This window comes from Hipposideros armiger, unplaced genomic scaffold, assembly GCF_001890085.2.
Source record: "Hipposideros armiger isolate ML-2016 unplaced genomic scaffold, ASM189008v1 scaffold_131, whole genome shotgun sequence".
NCBI lineage: Eukaryota > Metazoa > Chordata > Mammalia > Chiroptera > Hipposideridae > Hipposideros > Hipposideros armiger.
The window spans coordinates 1,321,569-1,345,682 of NW_017731481.1; the positions used below are offsets into that span (position 1 = coordinate 1,321,569).

The 24,114-nt window shown below is 37.2% G+C and overlaps 1 protein-coding gene across 5 annotated transcripts; it reads left to right on the top strand.

The window, feature by feature from the left end:
- The first annotated feature begins 5,859 nt into the window (after window positions 1-5,859).
- GOLGA7 (golgin A7) lies at window positions 5,860-22,553 on the top strand. Of its 5 annotated transcripts, none has more exons than XM_019649305.1 (6): window positions 5,860-5,966; window positions 6,183-6,315; window positions 11,036-11,188; window positions 17,248-17,349; window positions 18,400-18,467; window positions 21,148-22,553. In XM_019649305.1, the coding sequence occupies exons 2-5, from the start codon at window positions 6,205-6,207 to the stop codon at window positions 18,436-18,438; spliced, it is 405 nt and encodes a 134-aa protein (XP_019504850.1). In that variant the 5' UTR covers window positions 5,860-5,966; window positions 6,183-6,204; the 3' UTR covers window positions 18,439-18,467; window positions 21,148-22,553. The 5 variants fall into 5 exon arrangements, with proteins under 5 accessions (XP_019504850.1, XP_019504846.1, XP_019504848.1 ...); XM_019649301.1 differs by having other exon boundaries at window positions 18,405-18,467; XM_019649303.1 differs by having other exon boundaries at window positions 5,864-5,956; window positions 18,405-18,467.
- The last annotated feature ends 1,561 nt before the right edge of the window (window positions 22,554-24,114 follow it).

Sequence of the window (24,114 nt, forward strand, 5' to 3'; positions counted from 1 at the left end):
GTGTGTGTGTGTGTGTGTGTGTGTGTGTGTACACAGGGTGCCAAAAAAATGTATGCACATTTTAGGAAAGGAAAACTATTAAAATTATAGTACTCAATATATACCAAAAACAAGAGATGAATACGTCACGTTTGACTTCTGTAATTACAAGAGGTGCTCAAAGTGGTTACCATCAGCGTCCAGACACTTCTGATTACTGCAAACTACTGCTTGAACAACCTTGACCAAAGTGTCCACTTGTATACATTTTTTGGCACCCCTGGTATATATAGAGAGAGATTTATTATAAGGTATTGACGCATACAATTATGGAGACTGAAAAGTTCCATAATCTACTGCCCACAAACTAGAGATTCAGGAAAGCTGGTGGTATACTTTGATGGCCTCAGAGCCAGAGAGTCAGTGTTGTAGATTTCATTCTGGATTTACAGGCCTGAGAACCAGGAGTGCTGAAAGCAGATCAAGATCAATATCCAAGTTCAACCAGTCAGGCAGAGAGCAAATTCAACTGTCTTCCACCTTTTTGTTCCATTCAGGGCCTTAGTGGATTGGGTGTTACCCACACACATTGAGGAGAAAAATCTGCTTTACTTGGTTTTCCAATTCTAACGCTAATCTCTTCCAGAAGTACCATCACAGGCCACCCCAAAATAATGTTTAACCAGCTCTCTGGTCATCCCTTGGCCCAGTCAAGGTGACACATAAAATTAACCATCTCACCAGGTATACTCATCATTCCCTGGACACAGGGGCTGGAATGTCCCATTACCTCTCCATCTGTTAAAATCCCTCTTCTCCTTCAAGCTCTGTCCTCCCACCCCGCTGGCCCTCTGGAAGAATGTGAGCTTTGCTAGGACTTACTCCATGCTTTATTTATCCTTTCATCCCTGGCTCTTTTGAGTAAGCGCTCAATGTTTGTTGAATTAATTTATTTTAAAAGCACTTCTTGAGACTCTATCATGGACATAGTAATATAACAGATAATATGTAGGGTTCAGAGAAACTTGACACAAAGGACTCAGATTTCAAGAAGGAGGAAAGAATGATTTTTCAAAACTACAGACCAGTAGCTTGACTTCAGCCCTGTAAAATATTAAAGGATTTTTGAAAATATATAAAATAAGATGATCTTTTGGAGGTAGCATAAACTCATGGATCATAGATTGTGTCTGATTCATATTATCATCATTGTTTGTCTGGAGTTACTAGATTAATAGACATAGTAGGGGTTATATGAGAAAATGCATATAAACTGTACAGCCTAGCTCTCAACACCAATAGCTCAATAATGACAGCTACTGGTATTATTATGTTAATTTAGCAAAGCATTTGACTCTAATGATATAACAGCTAATAAAAAAATTACTAAGAGCTAGCTCAAGAGTGTGAGCTCTGAACAACTGATACAATAATGGAAATGAAGAATATATTATAGGGAATCAACAGTAGATTAGATGAAGCAGAGGATCCAACCAGCGATGTAGAAGATAAGGTAGCAGAAAACACACAACCAGAACAGCAAAAAGAAAAAAAGAATCTAAAAAATTGAGGAGAGTTTAAAGGGCCTCCAGGACAATATCAAGTGGACCAACATTCACATTATAGGGGTACCAGAAGAAGAAGAGAGAAAGCAAGGAATTAAGAACCTATTTGAAGAAATAATGACAGAAAACTTCCCTAACCTGGTGAAAGAAATGGACATACAAGCCCAGGAAGTGCAGAGAGTCCCAAACAGGATGAACCCAAGGAGGCCAACACCAAGACACATCATAATTAAAAAGCCAAAGCTTAAATACAAAGAGAGAATCTTAAAAGTACCAAGAGAAAAGCAGTTAGTTACCTACCAGGAAGCCTCCATAAGACTGTCAGCTGATTTCTCAACAGAAACTTTGCAGGCAAGAAGGAAGTGGCAGAAAATATTCCAAGTGATGAAAAGCAAGCACATACAACCAAGGTGGTTCTACCCAGCAAAGCTATCATTTAGAATTGAAGGACAGGGGCTGGCCAAGTGACGCGTTGGTTAAGAGCTGGCTTGAGATGCCAGCTCTGAGCAGCAGAGCCCCGGTTCAGATCCCACATGGAGGTCAGTGACACTGCCCTCTATGACTAAGATGGTGAATAACAGCTCGACCTGGAGCTGAGCTGCTGTGAGTCACCGGCGATGGTGTAGGCTGCAGCCCCTGCTGCAATGGGCTGCCATAAGCTACTGTGTGTGGCTGGCATCCAGTGTGAGCGGCTGGCAGCTGGTGTGAACTGCCAAGAGCTGCCATGAGCGACCGTCCAGAGGCTGGTGACTGATCTGCCTCACCCGGGAAGAGCACAATGATCACAATACCAACATGGGCCAGTGAAACAACGTCCTCCACAACTAAACTGAAGAACAAAACGACAGCAACTTATTGTTCCCCTTCCCCCGATTCCCCAGCACTGTTTCCCTCCCCCAATTCCTCAATAAAATCTTTAAAAAAAAAAAAAGAATCAAAGACAGCTAGGAGCCCCTCAGACAAGAAAAAGCTGAAGAAGTTCATCACCACCAAACTAGTGTTACAAGGAATCTTAGAGAGACTTCTTTAAGATGGAAGGGGGAATAAGAATGGAGAAAGGGGGAGGGGTTAAGAAGTACAAATTGGTTGTTACACAGTAGTCACAGGGATGTAGAGTATAGCATAAGGAATATAGTCAATAATATTGTAATAGCTAGGTATGGTGCCAGATAGGTACTAGATCTATCAGGGTGATAGATTGGAACAGGGTTGGGAGCAGAGTGAAAAAGGTGAAGGCATTAAGAAATACAAATTGATAGTTAATACAGTATGGGGAATATAATCAACAATGTTGTAAAGATGTAAGGTGCCAGATGGGCACTGTACTTATCAAGAGGATCATTTCATGGGCTGTGTAGATGCCTGACCAATGTCTATACGCCTGAAGAGCTGAAGTAGAATAATACTGAATGTCAATTATAGCTAAATTATGGGTATATATAGTCACGGGATATGGAGTACAACATAGGGAAGATAGTCGATGATATTGTAACAGCTATATAAGATGTCAGAGGGGTAATAGCTTGCGGGGGGGGGAGTTATCACTTTATGAGGGGTTTAAATGTCTAACTATTACGTTTCTTTGTACACCTGAAACTAATGAAAAAATAAATTAAAAAAAAAGAGTAGAGAAAGCTTATCTAAATTATACGATACTATCAAGTGAAACAATCTATGCATTATTAGAGTCCCAGAAGAAGACGGGAAGAAAGGGAGAGAAAGTTTATTTAAAAAAATAATGGCTAAGAACTTTCCAAAACAGGGGAGAGATTTAAATAGCCAAATTCATGAAGTTCATGTCCCCAAAAAGATTCAACCCCAAAAGATCTTCTCCAAGACCATTATAATTAAACAGTCTAAAATAAAACACAGAGATAATCTTAACACTGCAAGAGAAAAAAATTTTTTTTACATACAAGGGAACCTCCATAAGGCTATCAGAAGATTTCTAAGCAAAAACCTTGCAGGTCAGGATAGAGTAAGATGATATATTCAGTGCTGAAAGACCAAAACAACAACAACAACAAAACAAACAAACAAAAAACTGCCAAAAAAGAGCATTTTATACAACAAAGTTGTCTGTCATTCAGATGAAGGATATATAAAGACTTTCCCAGACAAACAAAAGCTAAGGGAGTTCATCACCTTTAGACGTGCCTTACAAGAAATGTTTAAAAGAGTTCAGACCGAAATGGAAGGGTGTTAATTAGTAACATGAAATCATGTGAAAATACAAAACACACCAATAAAGTAAATATATAGTCAAGTTCAGAATACTCTAACACTGAAAGATGGTGTGTGAATCATTTAACTTGAGTATAAATGTTAAAGGGCAAAGTATTAAAAATTACTATAGCTACAGTAATTTGTTAATGGCTAAAATAAAAAGATGTAAATTACGGCATCAAAAATATCAAATGTGGGGGGAGGAGTAAATGGGTAGAGTGTTTGTATGTGATCAAAGTTAAATTGTTATCAACTTAAAATAGATTGTTAACATCCATAAGGTTTCTTATGTAAGCTTCAGGGTAACCATAAAGCAAAAACCTGCGGTAGATACACAGAAGATAAAGAGAAGGGAATCAAAGCATACTACTAGGGAAAATCAATTCATAAAAGAAGAAAATGAAATAGGAACAAAGGTACTTTAAAACAGCCAGAAAACATTTAACAAGATGGCATTAGTAAGTCCTCACCTTTCAGTAATTACTTTAAATGTAAATGGATTAAATTCTCCAATCAAAAAGCATAGTGGCTGGATAGATGCATATTTTAAAAGATATAACTATATGCTGCCTACAAGACTCACATCAGCTTTAAGGACACACATAGGCTCAAAGTGATGGGATAAAAAAGGTATTCTATGCAAATGGAAACCAAGAGAATAGGGGGAGCTATACTCATATCAGACAAAACAGACTCTAAGTTAAAAACTGTAACAAGTGCAAAAGAGGGTCATTATATGATGATAAAGGGGTCAATTCATCAAGAGGATATGACAATCATAAATATACTCATAAACTGGTACAACCACTTTGAAAAATAGTTCGGCAGTTTCCTAAAAAGTTATCCTTTGACCCAGCCATTCTACTCCGAGGTATTTGCCCAAGAGAAATGAAAACATATGTCCATACAAAGACTTTTAAATGGATGTACAAATAGCAGCTTTATTTGTAATAGCCCCAAACTGTAAGTAACTCAAATGTCCATCAACAGGTGAACGAATAAACAAACTGTGGAATGCTCATATAATGGAATACTATCCAGTAATAAAAAGGAAGGAATTCTTGATAACACGATGGATGAATCTCAAAACAGTCTATGTGAAAGAACTCAGACGAAAAGAGTACATACTGTATGATTCATTTTTATACAATTCAAGGAAATGCAAACTAATGTATAGTGACAGAAAGCAGATCAGTGCCTGTGGAAAGGGGCTGGAGAGTGGCAGGAAGGAGGGATTACAACGGAGCATGAGGAGTCTTTTGAAAGTGATGTGTTCACTATCTTGGGTTTCATGGTTGTATACATGCCATGTCAAAACTTATCAATTTGTCCACTTTAAATATGTTATTATATGCTACTTATGCCTCCATAAAGCTGTTTTTAAAATAAGAGAGAATTTAAAAAATATATAGGAGGCAGGATCAGACAGTGGTGGTAACAAGTTGTATCAGCGAGGCATCACCAGATAAGGGTGAGGCAGGGTTCTTTGTCTTGCAAAGGTATGCTGAGTTAAGTGAGGGCACCAGTGGTCGTGGAGAGGAGCAGAACTGCTTGTTCTCTCAGGTCAGCTGAGGGGTGTAGGCTGGAGTACTAGGTGAAAATCTTTAGGTAGGAGAAAAGATAACACGTCAAAGAAGAGTCGGAGGAGGGATGCTTGACAGGGTAGCCCAGGCAAGTTCTTCGTCCTCCCTTACTTCCGCCCTGTTGCCAAACGGATCCCCAGTAGCCAGCTTTCTATTTCTAAATTTGTGCGAGCAGTTTGTTTTGTATAGATAAAATTGGGTGGTGTCCCAACAGTGAAAGAAACCTCCTGGAATCAGTGATCAGAAATTGCCTCGCCTCCAACAGTAAGGAAATGACGCAAGCGGGAAATCCCGAGTCTCAAACTTCCGCAACCTCGGGTCGGATCCAGTCTCTACACTTCTTCCCCGCCCCTCCCTCCAGCCCCGCCCTGCCTCCTCCTTCCGGATAGGCTCCTCGGGGCGGGGCGGGAAGCCGACTCGGCCCGAGCCCCGCCCACGGCGCGCGTCCCCGCACTGAGCGCGCAACCCAGGCAGAGGCGCTTTACGGCCCCAGAAGAGGGTGGGTCCCGACTTAAGGTAGAAGGCCGAGCTGAGGGGCGGGGAAAGAGGCCTTTTGCGGCAGGACGCAAGTGACGGTGCAGGCGGCGCGACAGCAGCTGGAGGGTAGAGGCGGGTTCGTGTTTTCCGGGCCGAACCGGGCTGTGGGGGGCGCGGGGCCTGGGCAGGGGCGGAAGCCAAAGGCCCGCAGTGACACCATGGGTGAAGGGGAGTGGGGCAGGGGATGCCTTGGGCTGCCTTGGGCGGTGGGTGGGTTTGAGGGGCTGGCGGGCTGGAGTCCTGGGTCCAGGCCGGGGATCTGACCCGTGGTTGGTGTCCCACGAACCCGCAGCGCGTCGCGTCTTGTCCTCGCCATGAGGCCGCAGCAGGCGCCGGTGTCCGGGAAGGTATTCATTCAGCGAGACTACAGCAGTGGCACACGCTGCCAGTTCCAGACCAAGTTCCCCGCGGAGCTGGAGAACCGGGTATGCAGCCGGGCTCCCCGCACCTGCTCTGGGGCGAGGGAGGCAGACTCCTCGGCGAAGGGAGAGGGGTATGGGGTGAAACCCTTGCCGCGAAGTATCTTGCGGCTCTGGGAAGGGGCAGGCATAGAAGGGGTAGGCATAGAAGGGGTGTTGGCCACAGGTGTACGAAGCGGGCCACTAAGCAAGACCTGGTATTTGGAGGAGGGAGAATAAGGCCAGGTCCCCGGGCGTGATTACTTTCAAGAACTCTGGGATGCTCAGTGCCGGGAAATCTGTACCCAGGAGTCTTCTTCCCCTGCTGTCCTCCTCCTCCACCACCACCCTGGGTTATTGACAGCAGTGATGAGGGAGTAATTCCTGGGGCTCCAGGCCACCTAACTTAACATGTTGTGAGCCATATCCCACCCCACCACCCAAGAGGAATCACCCTTCTCGTGACTGGCGTTCGTGGCCATTGTGCTCGCCCCACAGCTCGGCAGAAAGGGTTTATTGAGTGCTGTGCCAGGCGGTGCAGGCAGGCCTTCTTGGAACTTGAAAAACGTTGAGCGTTAGATGGGCCTGGGCAGGGAAATATTAAGAACAAGGCCTTAAACTTCTCATTCCCAGTTATGGTCACTGGGAGCCACCTGGGTTGTTTTGGCTTGCATATCAAAATTGTCATCAGGACATAGGGTCTTTGGGTAATCCTGCATACAGAAATGGAGGAATGGGATGTTTTCCCTTTCTTCAGACTTAGCAAAAAAAAAAAAAAATCGTATCTTATTTTAAAGATCCAATGAAGTGAGCCATGGGAATGTGTGTTTTCTTGTGCCTACATGTGTTCATCCACCCAAAGAGAGACTCTTGGTCTTGAGCCATATTACCTTACATTTGTTTGCTGCTCAGAGATCAATTTCTGGTTAGATGGGAGCAGGTTTTGTGGCTCTTTCCTCTTTGACTAGGAGGAGGGTGAGGGACTGAGAGGTGATTAGGCATGCTGTGGGTGTGGGTCTAAGAAATGCTGGCCATGGAATAAGTGGGTGTAGATGAGTCTGTACTAGAGAAATGTGTAGCAGTCATTTAAAACCAAGGTAGCAAGGTAGGTGGTTCTACCTGATTGCCAAGGTTGGAAAATCAACAATGATCAATTATAGTGCCCTTCAGCTTGATTTATAACCTTGGGCAGGTTAATGGCCCAACCAAGTATGTTTTCTTTAAGTGCAAATTAAAGATCAAACATGCCTAGTAAAGACGGTTTGTAGATTAGCTTGTTTGTGAAATGTCTTGTGAATGCTGCAGTGTACTGTCAGGATGTTATGAATTAACTCATCCTGACACTAGGTGGACATTGCCACAGGGGTTTGAGGAGGTAGAAATTGAGCAAGTTGTCTATTGGCTAAAGCTACTGAATGTTGTTTTTAAAATAATTTAACATCACACTTAACATGTTTTACATGTTAGGACTTATATGAAATGGATCAAATGTTTTATTTTTAAGCCTCTTATAGAAACTCTGACTTAAACTATTTATATACTTTCAAGTCAGAATGTACACTATTTTCACCGCATTTACCTGGATGTTACAAGATTCCTTTGTCAAACTACAAACTCATAGTTGAGCCAAATGTATATATGCGGAATCAGACATTAGCCCTCCACTCTGTGTGGTAGAGCCTTTATTTTATAGTCGGAATACAGAATCACAATGTAGTCACAGTACTCCACTGTTTCTTACAGGAAATTGTTCTTTCTAAATTCTGGAGTCCTTTTATTTTTTTGACTTCATACAGGCCATAACTTCTTGTAATTCTGAGTACTTACTATATGGAATGTTATATGATGCTGCTCAGTTGTGCCTTTGAATTTTTTTTCTTTTTAAATGTTTGGGTTAAAACACTAGCTTATATTTAAACTGCTTAGGAAAGCTTTGATTTTTTTTTTCTGTGTTGAGACTAAATTTAAATTACAGGTTTAAATGTTCCTTGTTTTGCTTGATGGAAAATTGAAAGGTTTCTCTCTTTGTTTCTCAGCTAACCTTAGAAATTGTACTGATTGCTCTGCCACTGAGGCTGATTTTCCTTTTGTGAAAACATCACACTTGGCAACTTAATAGAGGAAGAAACTAATATACAAGTGTTTTGTATTACTTTAAAGCATTAAAAACACACACATTTGTACCCTTTAATTTGGGAGTGAGGGCAAGTTCTGTCTATTAACAAGTTTACTTTCTCCGCTGCCTGTTAAAATGTAGTACTTTGATGCTGAAGTACTTCGTTGACAGGACAGTTCTTTAAAGGAAACTTGATTCTTACTTTAGCCAAAACACAGACCACCTTAGGCACCTTTGGTCTGAGTAGAAGAGAAATGCAACAATTACTAGTCAGGCATTTGTTCCCCTACATACTTTTAAAAATATGTCTCTACATCTGGTCAGTAGAAATTACCTTTGACTTCTGATCACTTCAAGCTTTAGCCCTATGCTTTCTATCATGCAAGTTCTACAAGAAACACAAATTCTAGGAAAATGAGCCTGATTCCTGTCTCCATTGTGACTTCCAATATTTATTGATCCAATTTTGTATTTGGCTCCAACTTGGGATATCTCCAAATTCTTAAGTCGTTCCTATATCAATGTCTAAGTACCTAGGTGAGGACACTCACTAACAGCCGTGCTTCATAGAGCCTAAGGAAGTGAGATGAAATGCCCACACTTGTCCTGTTGAGCCCTGGCATGTTAAGTATGTTCTTTGCCTTTACTGCTGCCTACTATGCTTTTTGCCTTTTTTCTCCTTTTCAGAGTAACCTTTCAAAGAAATTCTTGGCTTTTTTTAAACCTTTATTTCTTTTTTCTTAACCGTTCAAAAAAAAAATCCTATAAAACACAAATCAATTAAAACAAACAACAAAAATAATTAAAATATCCTTCACCTTGTGTTTTAGTTTGTTTGTTTAATGACCTGTGATTTGCCTCCATCCTGTAAAGCATTAGGCACTCTTGGAATAACTTTTCAGAATTAGTGTTGCTAGTGTGATTGGTAATTCTGATCTGAAAGAAATAAAATGTTTCTGGTTTGGATCCCATGGTTTTGAATTGTATTGTGTCCAAAGAAGTGTTACTGATTCAAGTAACTTTCTTGATCAGATCATAATATTGTAGGTAAATCAAATGTGTTTGAAATTATTTAGACTTTTGTGAATTTACTGATGGACAAACTGAAGGCATTAATTTAGGCGTAATTAGGTGAAGATTAAAATTAGGTGTAATCTTGTCATATTTCTTCACTAAACTATTATCCTAAGTCTTTTTAGGGAATGAGAACTCTGACATAGGTTCTACAGATGACCTTTCTTGACACACCACATCTTCAAGTGGTGGCTCAGTGAAGGAACAGTGCCCTGGCTTTCAGCACAGTCTCTACCCACCCAGCCCTTGTCAGAAACGCCAGTATTCTGGGAAATTGAAAGTAGCTCCTTTTGAAAAACAGGTAGAGCCACCACTACTTTAAAGTTTACATTCAAGCTTTTCCATGACATTGGCTCATTGTATCCTCAGAGTTTTCACATGAAGGATAAAATGATTACAACTGACTCTAACCTATTTTAATAGCTTAAGAGTTTTGTTCATAAATTCTTTTATACTTTAAAAAAATAATGTTCTTAAGATTATTTTGTCTCACTTAATATTGAGGTTCTTTGACTTTTTTCTGAGTATTTCTACATAAGACTTCATAAAAGAGAGAATTCATGTGTAAGTAGTTATTAGTTTCAGGAACAAGGGAAATATGTGAAAGAAGGCCTAGAGTAAGGACAGATAAATTGTGCTTTGTTACCAAGAATGATAGTATGGGATGAAATTCTCTACTAATGGGCCTTGAAAGTCTGAGGGTAAAATATTGAGATTTAAATTCTACAAAGTACTATTAGAAAATTAAGTGATATTAGAAAAAGAAGGTAAAAGCAAATGATTAGAGTGAAAAATGGATGACAGTAATATCAGTGTAAATGCAATGGTGTCACTGACTAGAAAGAGGTAATAGGAATGACTTAGTATGTAGAGTTGTGTAGTAGTTTGAGATTTTGCCTTGTTCAGTGTGAGCTTTTAGTACCAAATAGTTACTTTAAAAGTAATGGGATATTGAGTAAATAGAATACAAAACTTGTACCTTTGATCTTTCTGCTTAAAATGTCCTTCCCTTTTTTTTGCTTAGTAAATTCCAGTCTTAGGGATTCCGTTTAAGATCACCTGCTCTTTCCAGATAAAGGGAACTTCTGCCTTTTCCCACACACACCATACTTTATATATGCCTCTATTGTAGTACTCTGTCAATTTATTGCATTTTTATGTTTACATGTTAGTTCTGCTTACATGACTGTAAACTCTTTGAGGACGGAAACAGTGTCTTATTCATCTTTCTCTAAGACCTATGTAACAGTAGGTGTTCAGTAAATGTGAATATGAATGAATGGAAAGATCGAAGAATTATATGATTTAATTTACTTAAAATTCAGTATAGAGAATAAGGAAACACCATATGAGCCTTGAAAATATCCAGTGTTCATAATACAGATAAACACTAAGCAGCTTCAGTAACTTAGGTCCAGATTTAATTACCTAAAATCGTTTGCCAACTATTAGATACAAATTTTGACAAAACATCAAAATAAATTAGTGATGGCAAACATTAGTGAGTTGCTGATCTTTTTTTCTGAAACTTATTTATAAATTCCTTTTTCCATACAGATTGATAGGCAGCAGTTTGAAGAAACAGTTCGAACTCTAAATAACCTTTATGCAGAAGCAGAGAAGCTTGGGGGTCAATCATATCTTGAAGGCTGTTTGGCTTGTTTAACAGCATACACCATCTTCTTATGCATGGAAACTCATTATGAGAAGGTAAGGGTACATTTGTTTTCACAAAACCTCTTAAAATCATGAAGAAGGTGAGTTTATTACATGTTTATGTTTACAAGATGGCAAATGCCATAAAGAGGCATTTATACTAATAATAATTTGTATTATGTTGTTGCACCAATGTCCAGAACACATAGAAAAGAGTCCTGGGTCTTTCAGAAACAGGTCAAAATTGATATGTCTACTGGAGCTGATGTATAAATGTTCAAATTGGCTTACACTTAAGAAGAAAGTATAAAATCTATATTTTCATTCTACCCAGCTTTCTGAGATTCCTTTTACTTTATTTCCAAATTTCTATCTTCAGTCTTATCCTCCCACTTGAGTTTTTGTCTTCTCTTTCCAACTGCCTGCTAGACCCAGAGTTACCAGCTTCTCAATTTAGATGTCCAAAATCAAGCCTCACATCTCCCCATTTTGTTTAATAGCACCCTGTCTTTTTCAGTACCATCGTTAGGTGTAGAGGATGAAGAAGAAGCAAAACTTTATCAGTTGTCAGAGACTGAAATATCTTCCATTTTCCCATTCACTAACTTTTCATGATTTCCTCTGTTATTATCCTAATTTATGTCCCTTTTACCTCTCTCCTACACTATTGATATAGTCTCCTGACAAGTCTCATTTCTTCCATTCTTTTACTTTTCCAGCCAGTCTGCTGCTGTCTTCATACAACACAGTCTACTTCTCCACTTCTCCTACCACTCCTGCTATGTCAGGCCTTCACTGACTTCCCTTTATTAAAGCCCTGTGTAATGTTCGAGCCCCTTCTCGGGCTGACGTCCAGCTTACCTTTTCAGCTCTGTCTCCCTCCCCTGCCTCCCTTTATCTTCCAGCCAAACTCTGATACTCTCTGGTCACCAACCAAACATATGCCCAAAGTTTTCCTCCACCTAGATGCCCTTCTTCCCATGTTCAGTTCTCAGCAGTCCCTTACATCCCACTTTCATCTAACTTTTCCTTGCTCTTCTAATCAGAGTATTTTTCCCCCTTTGTACCCCACAACATTTTATTTGTATCTGTTTTCTGGCACTATCACTCTCTACTTTGAAATGTAGCAGTTTACATCCTTATTTTCCCTGTCAAGTATGTATTTTTCTTGAGGTCAAGGACAGTGCCTTAATCATTTTGTATCCTCTTCATGCCAATACCATTTTGTAGGTATATTAGGCACTCATTGAATGTATGTTAAAGGAATGAATTTAAGTTAATCACAGTGAACCCCTAATATCCATTAAATTCTGACAATGTTTAGAAAATGAAATGCTGTAAAGATACCTATATTATACCCCATCTAATAGAAATGTCCCTGTGATTGTCTTGTAGTCCATGTAGTAAAGAGCAGATACTGTTGCAGCTAACGTATTCGGAGCTAGTGTTACAAAAAGGGTATGTTTAAGTGAATGAATAAGTAGTTTATATCCTTCTACATATCATACAGAGAAGCAGCTAACTTTCATTCCTGTTTAATGTTCAAAATCTTAAGTTATAAAGAATCAGTATCAGCTTTCAGTCTGGTTTGTCTTAGCAGCTTCTCTTTAATAATAGTTTTGCTGAGTGAAGGGACAGGGGATTCATTCATTCATTCATTCATTCATTCATTCATTCGATAAAGACTTATTGAAAGCCTACCATGTGGTAAGCAGTATGCAGGGGATATAACTGAATAGGGCAAACCTTGTGGAGTTTATAATTTAGTGGTAATCACTGATAATAAGGAAACAAAACCAACAAACTTGCAAATTATGGTAAGTGCCTTGAAGAAAACAAACCCTCCTGTGGTAAGGCCTCTGAAGTGGTAACATTTAAGCTGTTGTGTGAAGGATGAAAAGCCTGGGGCCATTAAGGCAGAGAGAGCAATACTATATGTAAAGGCCTCAAGAACTACCTGAGTCCTAGGGAGAGGCCTAGAAATGAATTTGGAGAGGTCTGGAGGAGCTGTTTCATGCAGGAGCGTGTAGTCCATGGAAAGAAGTTTAGATTTTATTTTCAGTGCGAGGAAGCTACTCAAAGGTTTTAAGCAGGAGAGGGATATGATCAGATTTTCATTTTAAAGAGATCTCTTTGCTCTATGAAAACAAGTTATAAAAGTGTAAGTAGGGAAACCAATTCGGATGCTCCGTAGAAGAAGTCCAGGCAAGAGACGATAATAGCCTGGACAAGGAGCAGAGCTGGAGAGATGGAAGGAGGTGAACAAATTCAAGGGGTATATTGATAGTAGAACCAAGACTTGATAAAGAGCTGAATGTAGAAGGGGAGTGTGAGGCTGAATCATATGGATAAAAACTTGGTCAGCCAGGGATGGTCATAAAGAAATATATAATATTGCCGATTTAAGTTAGAAATACATCCTCCAGATCATTTTATTCATGCTTAGTGGAATATTAGATGCTTGAGTTGTCATGTCACTATAGCTTTTAAATTTGTTGATAAGGTTTTAATTAACTCTTACTTATCCATGTGCATTTGCTGAAGTAGACATTCTTCTGATGTCAGTTATAATAAGAAATTGGTAATTGGGTACCAGCCAAGTCATTTACTAATTATGGGATCATGGACAAGTTAATCTCTCTGAGTCAGAGTATTTTCAACTATAAAATGAGCTTTAGATTAATAAATTGTCTCACATATGGTAGATGCTTAAAAAAAGTGTTTTCTTAAAGATAGATTTAAAAATTAAGTTAGTATGTACATATATATTTTTTAATCAGATATTTGTGAACGGACATGTGATTTTTTTATTTCAAGTATAATCTTTTTAGCAGCTGCTAGTTTATTTAGCTGCTAAAATATTTAGCAGCTCTTAATTAAAATTCTCAGTATCAGAAATACAGTGGAAATTGATTGATCCCAGCATATGTTTTAACTTGGGTTCTAGGCAGTATATATGGTACTACTTTATAAGTCTAATCAAGGTCTCTTTAACAGAGTATTATAAAGCAAGTAAAGAGCAGATAAAATTGGTCAAGAAACCAAAATTTAAGGCATGGTCACGTTTTTTTGTTTGTTTGTTTTTTAAGCTGAGCCATCCTGCTACCTGTTGGCAGCTCAGCGGCTGCTCAGCTCGGGCTGGACTTGAACCGCTGTTGCTCAGAGCTCAAACTCTTGAGCGAGCTCTTAACCAACTGAGCCACTCGCCCGGCCCTGGTCACCTTTTTTTAAATAGGTCATTTTACTTTAGAAACTGGACATAAATAACTAGATCATGGAAAGTGAATAATTAAAATGGTCATAATTAAGATATAATGTACTTATGCTTTTAAAAGAAGCTTTTTAAATGTGTTTTTGTATTTTTGATAAAAATATATAAACAACCACCCTCTCCCTCTCTCTAGTTTGTTCTTTAGGAATTTCCGTACTATTACTTTCTACTTCATGACAGGACAGGATTGAGTCATTTAGTCTTGATTGTTTTAGACACTAAAATTTCTAGTCTACAAACAGTCAGCCAAATGTAATAGTGCTTACACTTTGTCACATGGCTTAAATTTTTTGAAATTGTAAATAGGCCTTTGAAAACTCACTAGAACAATCATGCATTTATTTTCCTATAATGTGCTATTTATTGATTTAAAATGAAGATAAAGACTTCAGTGTTATTGCTCTTTGTTGCTGCCCATTATAATTAGGGAACAAATGGGCTTGTAGAGGTTCTCTCAGTAGCTGTCTGCCCTGTTCATCAACAAGAAAGCATCCCTTCTAAGTGCTGTTTCTGTAACAAAAATACAGTTTAAAGGAACTTAGATACTTTCTAAAAATATTATGATCCTGGTGTTCTCACTTAGCCTCATTTAGGATATTTTTCTCAAGCGTCTAGTAGGCTTTCTCCAGTTTAATATTCTTGAGGAGAAAAACAGTCTTTCCTGAGGTTTGATTGTAAACAGCTTTGTAAATATTATACAAATTGAGGTGTTATTGAGGGTTTGGGGATAACAGATAAGTTCAAAATTATAGTTCGTTTTGACACTGACTTACCAAAAATAGTAAGGTGTGAGTGAAATCTCCACATAAGGCTTCTTGGAGGTGAGAATGGTGCTTTGTCCTGTCTGGGATGCAGTATGAGTTTACTCATATTAATGCTTTCCTATTGCTAAAGCATCTTGTTTAGGACAGTGCTGCCTTCATCAAAATAGTATAAGAGGATTTGAAATTTATACAAAAAGTTCTTTCTAAACTGATACCCAAGTGCACGTGATTGTTATTAAAAGTTTGAATAAAAACCTGCACAACAAAGTTGTGCTTGAATCAAATAAAGGAATGCTGTTTCTTAGCTAGTACGTAACCTGTACACAAGGAGAGAGGGAGGAAAGCTGTTCTGAAGGAATCCTTTCTTTGAAACCAGCCATGCAAGCATTTTTCTGAGTGTCCCCCTTGTATAAATGGACCTTGGTGAGGGGAGACTGACTCTCTAATTTCCAATTCTGGCAGGTGAGCTGAGAAGGAAATTGAAGAGAAGATTAAGAGTCCTTGAGCTGGGCACATTTAGGGGCTACATCATTCTATTCATTATTTCAGTATGATTGACAAACTCAAGATAGTGCCTAAGGGGTTTTTGTTGTTGTTGTTGTTTGTCCATAAAGACCAAGCACAAATTCTTGGAGAGTTGAATGTAGAATGATATATGTATTACTTCAGGTAATTAGGTGAAAAAATATTTTCTTTAGAAATAGTATTCTTAATTTTTTACGTAAGAACCCTGCAGCTTGCTCTTTTAATAATATCATGCTTTTTTTAAGAAAAGCTTAAAACATGAGATTGTATTATTCCCAAAGATGTAACCCGAATAAACTATTGGGTTGTCGGAAAAGTCATTATGCATTTTTGCAATGAAAAACATAGAAAAAAATACGTCATGACTTTTCCGACAACCCAATATTGAAATTATTTTCGTTCAATAAGAAAATTTGTTATACAAACTAAATAGAGTTTTAAATTCTTAAATCAGTTTATACTAAAGCACCTAAATTGTAACATCATAAATTGTTTGGCCTGGTACATTATAGACCCACACTTAAATCATTTCTTAATTTCCAACTTTATTTTCATAAGTTCTTTTTTCCCTTTAAGTTGTGATCACATTTATCTGTGATTATCATATGCTGATAGTGTGAATTTAAGAAAATATATAGTAACTAAAGAACTGGATCAAAGCCTTTTTGAACAGTAGAGCCAGAAAAGGGTTCTGATGACTTTGAATCTGAAATAAAACATGTAACTCTTTGATTTTGTATATAGTTATTAAGATTTATTTTCTTCTAGCTTATCTGCCTCAGAATTGCCCTTATTAAATTGGGAGATTTGGCAATTTCCAGAAGTTCCTTTGTATCCTATCTGGTTTTTGTCTACATTTGCTTTGACTTTTACAACCTTAATACTAAACTTATAAATTGAGGTTCCATCTAGGACACAAAAGAAAACTCAGAGTAGCATTACATGCAGTCATAGAAATGATATAAGACACTTGTAGTCATCACAAACTCCATGGCAGCTAATGCCTACATGTTTTACAAAGGAAGTAAACTGTTCCGTTTCAAACTAACTGGACTACCTTTTGTTACAAGCCCACTTTGTATCATTACTTAAAATTGATGAGAACATACAAAGGAAAGAAGCAGCAGTTCTGAAGTGTTAAAGGGGAAGGCCAAGGACTACCCTTGATAGTAAAGGATGTCACATTAACAACACTTTCTGAGTAGGGAAAGAGAAAAGCATAACTAACCATTGTGTATGTAATCATCTATTTATTTCTCTATATCCAGGATTGAGGTGACTAGGAGGTAAGGAGGGGGATTGGTTCTCATGCTTTTGTTTGCATTTGTACTTACACTGCTCTGAAAATACTTGTGACTAAAGAGTCCCTCATGCTGTGCTATGTTGTGTGTAACTAGTGTGAGCCAAATAATCAGAGCCGTATCCCTCCATATGAATAGCCATGACTTGTTTTGAAAACTAATTCCACTGTCTGAATATTTTGAGATTCAGCTGATACTTAAAGGGGCATTCTGATGAAATTTGTAACAAGCTATGGTGTTTCTTTCTGTCAGGTTCTGAAGAAAGTCTCCAAATACATTCAAGAGCAGAATGAGAAGATATATGCTCCCCAAGGCCTCCTCCTGACAGATCCTATTGAGAGAGGACTTCGAGTTGTATCTTTTTAGACCGGATCATAAGATCTAAATATCTATTGTAAAAATATTGTAAAAATATCTATTGAGAAAGTTTCAATGGTACTATTTGGCATTGGCTAAATTTAACTCCCTTCTCTTGTCTTTGTGAATGGCATACCTACCATAAGCCTCCTATCTCCAACATTTTTTCTTAAAACACGTCTCTCCTTCCTTTCGCTGTGCAGGTCTCTGTGGATTGTTTAGTATTCTGGTTACTGTCTTGGTGGTTTTGAGGGCATCTTGTAGTAATAATGGGGGTGGTATGAGTAATGCATTTCAGCTGCAGAAACTCTGAACCTAAAGCCCCTTTGAAATGCATAAACTCATAATGTGTGGTGAGACTTGTCATCCAAATGAATTGCAGTTCCTTGGGTTCATCTGACTAGTTGAAATCAGTTGCAGCTGCCAGATGTATAATTTCATTACCTTTGACATACTGTGCATATTTTTAGAGGCAGTAAGCTTTGAAAATCACTAAGTGAATTTGGTAAATAAAATTGCAAAAAGTTAATTTAGCTTGATAACTGGAGTAATGGATAAAATAAATTTTTTTAAAAACCTAGGTCAGATAATCCCAGGCCTTCCTGCTGATAATTTCAGCAGTTTTATTATACTCTGCAGGGATGGTTCTTACATTTTTAGAGGTCATGAACCCTTTCCCAAGAAAAAAAGTTTGCATATAATTTCAGAGCATTTTGAACCCCTGAATTTATTACCTCCATAGAGTCTCAGTTAATAACCCCCTAATTCTACAATAAAGTATTCTTTTTCAGAACTTTTTTTTTTTCAAAAATAAATAATCAATGTTTAGGGAGGAGCTACATGTAGAATACTACAAGCAGTTACATTTCTTAAATTTTTCAGCAATGTGGAAAAAGCATCGTCTTTAACTTAAGTAGAAGTTTTTCATAATTTAAAAATAAACAAGGCAAATTGAAAGAAAAGTCTGTGCAGATCTTATACATCATCTTGCCATAGTCCCAGTTTACATGTTATATTCTATAGTGTGTTTTCTTAACAGCCATGCTGTTTAGATTGAAATTACCATTTATGAAGACAGAGGCATGAGCAGTGGAAGATAAACCATAGAATTAAAGGTAAATATGAAATTATATGATTTACATGTAATTTTTGTAATTGTGTAGGATGCATGAATTTTCTTCCCTGCATGGTAAATAAGCTATTAAATAGTGGCATATTCTCTGTATTGGCTTCACATTTAAGGTGTGTATTTAACCCAAGTTCTATTTATTAATACAGAATTTAATCAGGATTTCTTCCCCTGGTATTGTTTTCATACTGGTCTGGTTTTTTTTTTTTACTTTGTTTTTCAGGTTTTGTTAATTTTGTATGTGGGGGGCGGGTTATCTTATTTTAATATTTCAAAGCTATCATAGGCATTTAAATAGTTGGATTTTGTACATAAGATTCAGTTCAGATATATTCCCTGCCTATATGACAAATGGCTTTAAAAACAAACAAAAAAATTTATAGTGGAGTGGGGAAATTATGACTATTTCATAGCCCTGTAAGAAAACCTTAACCTCTAGTGGGCAGAACCATAAATTTAATTCTTTTACTTCAAATGTTTATGTTCTTATATATTCATCAAATGACCTTGAGTAAGTGAGAAACAAATTAGGTAATATTAACAGAAATCTACAGGCAAAATCATGTAGAATCCATAATACATTAGCATAGCCTTCTAAGTGACAGAAAATCCTACTTTACTGTTTCTGCCAATTTCAGTCATTTACTCTTTTTACAAGTAGTGTTCTGCTGCTGTGCTTTTCTGATTAACTTTGTTTACAGGTATCTTATCACTAATTAACAGGCAGCACAGAGATAGAATCTACCAAAGCAAACATATTCCTTCCTAGGGCAACAATAATAATAGCTACTCTGAGGTTACCTACTATGTGCCAGGTATTATACAAAAATGGTGCTTCTAATTTTCATAAGAATTCTGCCAAGTATTTCTCCATTTTACAGATATGCAAACCAAGGTACAAATAGATTAAATGTTCTCAAAGTCACACAGCTAATGAGTATTGGAATATGAACCCAAGTCTGATTGACCATAAAACCTCTGTTTTTTATACCATAATTCTTGTAAGTACTTGCAGCAGCAAAAATATGGAAAATAGGAAGAGTTCACCAGATTATTCTAAGTATTTAGTCTCTTCTTTTTCAATACTTTAAAAATACATTTTTGTGTGCTCGTGTACCATTTATTGAATCTTACAGACCAGCTGACATTCCAAAGCTGCCTTCTTTAAGCAAAGTGAATATGTCACCTGTCTTGAAAGCCAAAGACCTAAATGAGGATATCATCTGCCATACTTTTATTTCTTTAAAAAAGGCTTTGTTTTGGAACACTTAGTGTTTTTTGTCCATACACTTTCTCATGTACAATTTCCAAACTGATATTTCTCAAATGAGCAGTCAGGAACCTTATGTGTGGTTTTTGTTTTATGCCATTAGAATAAGTTTGTTTTATCAACTGCAGCTGCATTGACTTGGCACAACATTTGTCATGACTCATTTTGCAGCTATTATTGCTAAATATAATGCTTTTCTGAAGTGGTGTGGGGTTTTAAGCAATTACAAACCAGAGACTAATCTATCAATATTCAAACAACTGTGAAATTTTGAAATGGAAAAGATTTACATTAGGAACTTCTGGATAGTTTCATGAATGCAAATATTTTTGTTCAGCACAATTTAATTTTCAGAGCTATATGTTCCTCAGGCCGAAGATCCAGTGTGGGCTGAACTCTTGGAGGAGGGGAGAAAACTAAAATTCAGTTCTACCATTTTTCTTAAGTCTACAAGGTGTCTGCAGGTTTAAGCATTATATGGGAATTGAACTAATGATTTAACCCTCCATTGGGCGCAACTGATCTCACAGATTCATTGCACACAAATTTTCAAATATCTAACAGTTAACTTAAGTATCGTGACTCATCGCTTCTGTATCTTCCCCTCTACCGTAACCTCTCGCCAGTCGTGTTTGTGACTCAGTACAGTAAAGACGTATTTCACAGCAGCATCTTTGTGTGCAATGAATCTGTGAGATCAGTTGCACCCGACAGAGGATTAACAAAAGAGGACACAAATCATGGCGATGGTCTTTATTTTAAAAAGATCTTTAAACAAAAATATTTGGTTCTTTTGAAGTTTAATTTTTTAAATATCTTTATTATTAAATAGACTGATGGTGTTTTCCTTTCTTTGGATTAAGATTGTCTTTAGTTTAAAAAATGGAATATATTATTCTGTGGAATATATCATTATTCTAGCACAGTAAATTCATGATAATAAAAATAGCTAACATTTGTTATGTGTCTGCACTGTGGTAAATGCTTAATTTAAATAATCACAACAACCTTAAGAGGTACATACTATTATCCCAATTTTTCAGGTGAGGAGACTCAGGCACAGAGAACTTAAGTTACTTGTCCAAGGCTGAAAACTAGTAGGTGGAGATCAAGGCAGCTTGGCCCCAGATTTGCCACTTAACCCCCGTGCTATACAACCTCTCATGACATGATTGGTCAGAGAGCAAAACATAACAGGGCTTGGATTTCTTCTATTGAGCTATGTACTCACTTAGGCACATAGTACAGATTCAGGTATTTTATATTGTAGATAGAAACCTGGGTAATAGAACATAGCCGACATATTAGGCACTCATCAGTTGGTATAAGAAAGATTTTTTAGAGGTTATTTGTAGCATCCTTTTTTAAAACTTTTCCTTTTCCCCTCTGATTATAGATCCCAACTCCAGCTGGGACCCTTTATCCACTGGCCAATTGCAGAGTGTCCCCTACCTCCTCTCCAGAGCGTCATTCCTTTGTAACTGCTGCCAGAGCCACGGTGCCATTTACTCCAAGGACTAACTTTCTAAAATTCCACACCTGGAGTGACCTCTAGTTGCTCAGCATCCACTTTGTGTCTCCAAATTATGTAGGACTCTGTAATCTTTTGATTAGTTTCTGAGAAAATACAGTGAAGCATTTCACTTTTTTTATCCAAAGCCATTAATAAAATATGCAGTTGGACAGCCCAACGCAAAGTTTATTTCTTCTCTGCCACCAGTACCAATGGTTCTCTTCTTTCCTGGGGCCAGCTTCCCAGGTGGCTGTAGACTTCAAGGTGATGTTAGCCAGTGTTCAGTCTTATTCCCCCAAATGAATAAAATGCTTTTCTCCAGGATTTTGGTGAAAGGTAGGCTGTGTCTGTGGTTTTGCTAACGCATCTCCCAGATTTCAAAGAACTACCAGTTTTGCCATAACTCATACCTTAAAGATCTGTTTCTGCTGTTCAGTTTCTGAAACTGAAACTCATTGGAAAAATAATGTGTAATGTTATTTGTTTTATTATAGCAGTTATTCCTAATTAAAGCAGTATTTAATGCAATTTCCAGTCATTTTTCTTTGGAGAGTTTTGTGATTATTGTATTATCTTAAATGTCGGAAAAATGTGGTATTGTTTGTTCCTTACAAAAATAAGCAAGCACAATACAGTGGATGCTAAACCATCAAACACATAAATGTCCCTGCTGTGTCCCTGAAAGTGTAATAAGCCAGTGTAATAAATATTTTACTTATAGTTTTGTTATAAATATAACTTATGAGAAAAAAATTTGATAGGAACAATACTGTATATTGCTAATTTTTAACTATCCCTACTGGCAAACCTTATGATTATAGACTTTCCTCATATACAGTATTCAGTGCACAGAAATCTTATGATTGTTTCAAGTACAGTAAGTTAAGTCATTTCCAACTAAAACTCTCAAGTCTGAGTCAGTATTTCTAGTTCTTTTGGCTGTACGTTCTTAGTATCAGGGCATCTTATGCCCTTCATTCATATATGGGGTTTGAGAGCACCATATTTGGGAGAGAGCTAAGAAGTATATCAGAAGAGAATGAAACAGTTAAAAGTTTTACTTTCAGAGATATTGTAGGTGCTAATACTGGATTTAATCTTTCAGATTTAATTTCTTTTATGGGTCTGTTAGTTATTCAATAAATCCCATAGGTCTGTGTAATATTTTAATTGTATAAAACTCCTTTGTTACTTTATAGCCTGTAATAATAATGTCTGTCTGCCTTTTAAACCTGTTGCAATAACTTTGCTGAAATATTAACACATTAGTAAAACTTTTCTTAAACAAATTGTCTCTGTGTCATGTTTGGTGTGATTTGGAAATGTGATAAATGATGTGGCATTAAATTTGGCAGATAGACAATATGCAGCACTAGAATTACCGATGCAGTGTAGCTTTGTATTTTTGAACAGATATCTCACATTTATATAGTTTGTCACACTTTTCAGTGTTTTCCATGCTTTATTTCATATGAGCAGGTATGTTAGCTGAATAGATAAAAACCAAGAAATAGTCCCTAACAGTCAAAAATGTATTCAATTAAAGAAATAAGAGATCGGGATGTTTTATTAGGAAAAAAAGTATCGCATTTATTGTTACTGTCTTGGATCATCTGATCACTTCGTGTGTTTTTTTTAATGAATTGCATTTGTAGATATTAAAAGTTTATAAAACATAGTTTTATCTATAATCCAACTTTTCTTTTGTGAGATTATTTTTCTTTGTGAGAGTTTTAGCTTTTCTTACCCAAATAAATTAATACTAAATAATATTCATGTGTAGCCAGTTATCATAAAAGGTCCTAAGACCTGAATTAAGTTCCTTCCATGTTCCTCTTGGCCCTGGCTCCTAGTATAAGCTAAAGTCATAGTTTCTCAAGAGTAACATGCTGTTTCTTGCTTTGTTGTTTGTTTTAATTTCATACAAAGGAGGTCAGAGTATTAGTGCTATCTTTGATTTATATACTTATCTCCCCTTCCCTTTGCCATGCTTCTCTCTTTCCCACCCCAACCTCTCAGCCCAACAGTGGAGATTGTAAATTCTAGAAGAGCAGAGATTGTTTCTACTTAACCCTTACATCCATCCCTAATTCCAAGCATTATCATATATGGTGCTACATACACTTAGCACTCACATATTTGTAAAGTGAATAAATGAGATATAAGTGGACAGGTCGGTAACAGTTACTTTACCACATCTTGATTGGTCAGGTGTTTGACTTGATAAGATGGTGAACAGTAGACTCCCCTTTTAAAGTCTTGTTTTAAGACTGGAAAGATGGTATCTGTGGCTCAAACTCCACTAAAGTGGATTTTTGCCTAGAGATAACTACTTGAGGATTTGAATGGCCATTCTCTAGATCAGAAGTTCCCAGAGAAAAGAAATGAATTGCATTCAAAACCTCTGAAGTAGGTAATATAAATAATGAATAAGCCTCTTACACATTACTTTGTCCTTTCATTCTGTGCATCACTGACATTGCCAATATGTGATGTTAAATCTAGATATAATTAAAGCTAGGAAACATTTTAAAGTATATTTCTCCTTTAATTTTTTGAACTTATTTAATCTTTAGATAAAAGTTCACTTTTAGAAAGTTTCATTTTTCAAAGTTCCTCAGGGACCTAATAAAGTGTGAATGATACTTTGTATTCATTTAAATCCTTATTAGATTTCTCTGGACAAAGTTATAAGAAACTATGAAAAATGTGTTTGTCACTCATTTGGCAGCTAAAATCAATCAAATAGGCTTGTAATCTAATCACCAGAGACTATTTTATAGTACAAATACTAATGGAAATAAGCCAAAGTGATCCCCACCCTCACTGGTGCTAGGTTGGAAGATAAAC

Coding starts and splice junctions, on each gene's coding strand:
- GOLGA7 (XM_019649301.1), top strand. CDS start 6,205: ATGAGGCCGCAGCAGGCGCCGGTGTCCGGGAAGGTATTCATTCAGCGA. Junction 6,316..11,035: donor CCGCGGAGCTGGAGAACCGG/GTATGCAGCCGG, acceptor TTTTCCATACAG/ATTGATAGGCAGCAGTTTGA. Junction 17,350..18,404: donor TTGAGAGAGGACTTCGAGTT/GTATCTTTTTAG, acceptor CATGCTGTTTAG/ATTGAAATTACCATTTATGA.